Source organism: Bison bison, unplaced genomic scaffold (genome assembly GCF_000754665.1).
Source record: "Bison bison bison isolate TAMUID 2011002044 unplaced genomic scaffold, Bison_UMD1.0 scf7180017845622, whole genome shotgun sequence".
NCBI lineage: Eukaryota > Metazoa > Chordata > Mammalia > Artiodactyla > Bovidae > Bison > Bison bison.
In genome coordinates, this window is record NW_011476195.1 from 74,285 (window position 1) to 76,536 (window position 2,252).

General features: G+C 66.1%; 1 protein-coding gene across 1 annotated transcript in view; it reads left to right on the plus strand.

Moving 5' to 3' along the window:
- THBS2 (thrombospondin 2) overlaps positions 1-2,252 on the plus strand; it is a 28,533-nt gene that overhangs the window by 11,791 nt on the left and 14,490 nt on the right. The window contains 3 exon segments of the mRNA XM_010836129.1: positions 645-741; positions 1,748-1,912; positions 2,083-2,252. The exon segment at positions 2,083-2,252 is cut by the window's right edge and continues 1 nt beyond it. Coding sequence (XP_010834431.1) covers positions 645-741; positions 1,748-1,912; positions 2,083-2,252 — 432 coding nt within the window.

Below are 2,252 nucleotides of genomic sequence, written 5' to 3' on the forward strand. Positions count from 1 at the left end.
CTGACCCCCGGCCCTGCGGGGCCCCCCGACCCCCGGCCCTACAGGGCCCCTGCTAGCCGTGAGCCGGATGTGCAGCCCCTGGGGCAGCCTCGGCCTGGGCGCTGGACCCCCGACCCTGCGTGGCCCCTGCTAGCCCCGCTGACTGCAGGCGCCTTGCGGATGGAGGCCACCCCGAAGGAGTCAGCCCGTGGGTCTGCAGGAGAACCAGGAGGGCCTGGCCAGGGTCGCCCAGTGGTGGGGGACAGGGGGCAGGGCTGGCAGTGCCCCTCCCGTGTCTGATGCCGCTCGGTCCTTCGAGGGCCTCGGGTCCAGCACAGACCCCTGGGGGAGTGTCAGTGCCCACAGCTCGGCAGGCCGTTTGGTTTCCTTGTTCACCCACTCAGTCTCCCCAGGCAGCCTGGACACTGAACATCGCCCGTCCCACCTGTCCCACTGCTGGGCGTGGAGGGCCCCGGGCTTGGTGCTCCGTGTGGGGGTCCCAGGGGGGCACAGTCCAGGGAGCCGCTCCAGCTGAGGGGAGAAATGTCCCCGCGTCTGTGTAACAAGCGGACCCTCCAGATCCTTCCGCTCCGGCTCTTGATCAGCGTTTCTGTTTCTGAACGCATGTAACACAAACACAAGGAAAATGTCGCTTTTCCTCGTAGAAATTTAAGACTGTTTGCCACCAAATCAGCTGCCCGCCCGCGACGTGTGCGGACCCCTGGTTCGTGGAGGGCGAGTGCTGCCCGTCCTGCGTCCATGGTGAGTGCCCGGCGGGTGGGCTGCAGCCTGCGGGCTCCAGGCTCAGCCGTGTCCGTGCGCGTCGTGTGCCGGCTGGTCCCGCGGGAAGCCTGGGGCTTGGGCTGCGGTCCTCGGGGCCAGGGCTCCCGGAGCCTCACATCAACGGGGCCTCCAGGTCCTCTGGAAGCCCCCAGACGCTCACGGCTCCCCGACGGCCTAGTGCCCTCCCTCTGGAAGCCCCCAGATGCTGCTGGCTCCCCGACGGCTTGGTGCCCCTACCTCAGCTGGCCCCCTGCCTTTGGCCCCCAGCCCGGCAGCAGCCAAGCCTCCAAGGCTCCCCGCCCCCTCCCATGTCACCAGCAGCCTTGACTGGACTGGTTGCTTTCTCTGATATGTGCTCTGCGTGTCCTGGTCTGGGGGTCTGCAGGTTGCTGGCCTGGGCGGGGGCTGGGAGCCCCTGGCGATGGGCAGGGCTCTACCTCTCCATGAAAATGTAGCGTTTCTGGGCTTCAGGGTGATGATGCCCGTGACCCAGGGTGAGTTTTACGATGAAAATGCAGCACGAGGTATACAAACGTGCATGGCAGGCACTGGTGTTTCTCGGCAGGAAATTTCCTTTTTATTTAACTTGTTCCCATTTAGAGTATTTGGAACTAATTTTAGCGTCCTGTCATTTCAACCCCAAATTGAAGTTTCACTGCTGCATGTAAACCAGCAAACAGCTGTTAGAGTGGAAATAGCTCACGTCCTGGTGGCCCCAGTGACAGCTCTATTGCAGAGTTGGCGTCTCCTCTGAGAGGCCCTCAGGGTCTCCCACGGACCCCTCCCTGCCAGAGGTCACTGGGCGTCCGGGCAAGCTCCTCGTGCGCCCCCTTCCCTTTCTTGGGGTCCGCTCCCGCACTTCGACCCTGGGACAGACGTGTCTGCGCACCTCCTGCGTCCACCTAGGGACTCTGCTCGGACTCCAGGGCTGGCCTCCCGTGCAGTGGGCCCCTGGGGTCTGACAGACAGTGGTATCCCCGTGCAGACGGCGAGGAAGGCTGGTCCCCGTGGGCGGAGTGGACGGAGTGCTCAGCCACCTGCGGGTCGGGCACCCAGCAGCGGGGCCGCTCCTGTGACGTCACCAGCAACACCTGCCTGGGGCCGTCCATCCAGACACGGGCCTGCAGCCTGGGCAGGTGCGACTACCGCAGTGAGTGTCAGACGCGCCCCGGGTCCTGGGGGTCCCAGGGGCCTTCCCCCCGGTCCGGGCCTCCTGCTGCCGGGGCTCTTCCCTGCCTGGTTGGTGGGAAACTCCTGGGAGGGCCCAGCCTGCTCTCTGCTGAGCCCTCTGAGCTCCGATGTGCTTGCCCCCTGCGCTAGTCCGGCAGGACGGCGGCTGGAGCCACTGGTCGCCGTGGTCCTCCTGCTCAGTGACCTGCGGCGTCGGCAACGTCACCCGTATCCGCCTCTGCAACTCGCCAGTGCCGCAGATGGGGGGCCGGAGCTGCAAGGGCAGCGGCCGTGAGACCAAGGCCTGCCAGGGCCCACCC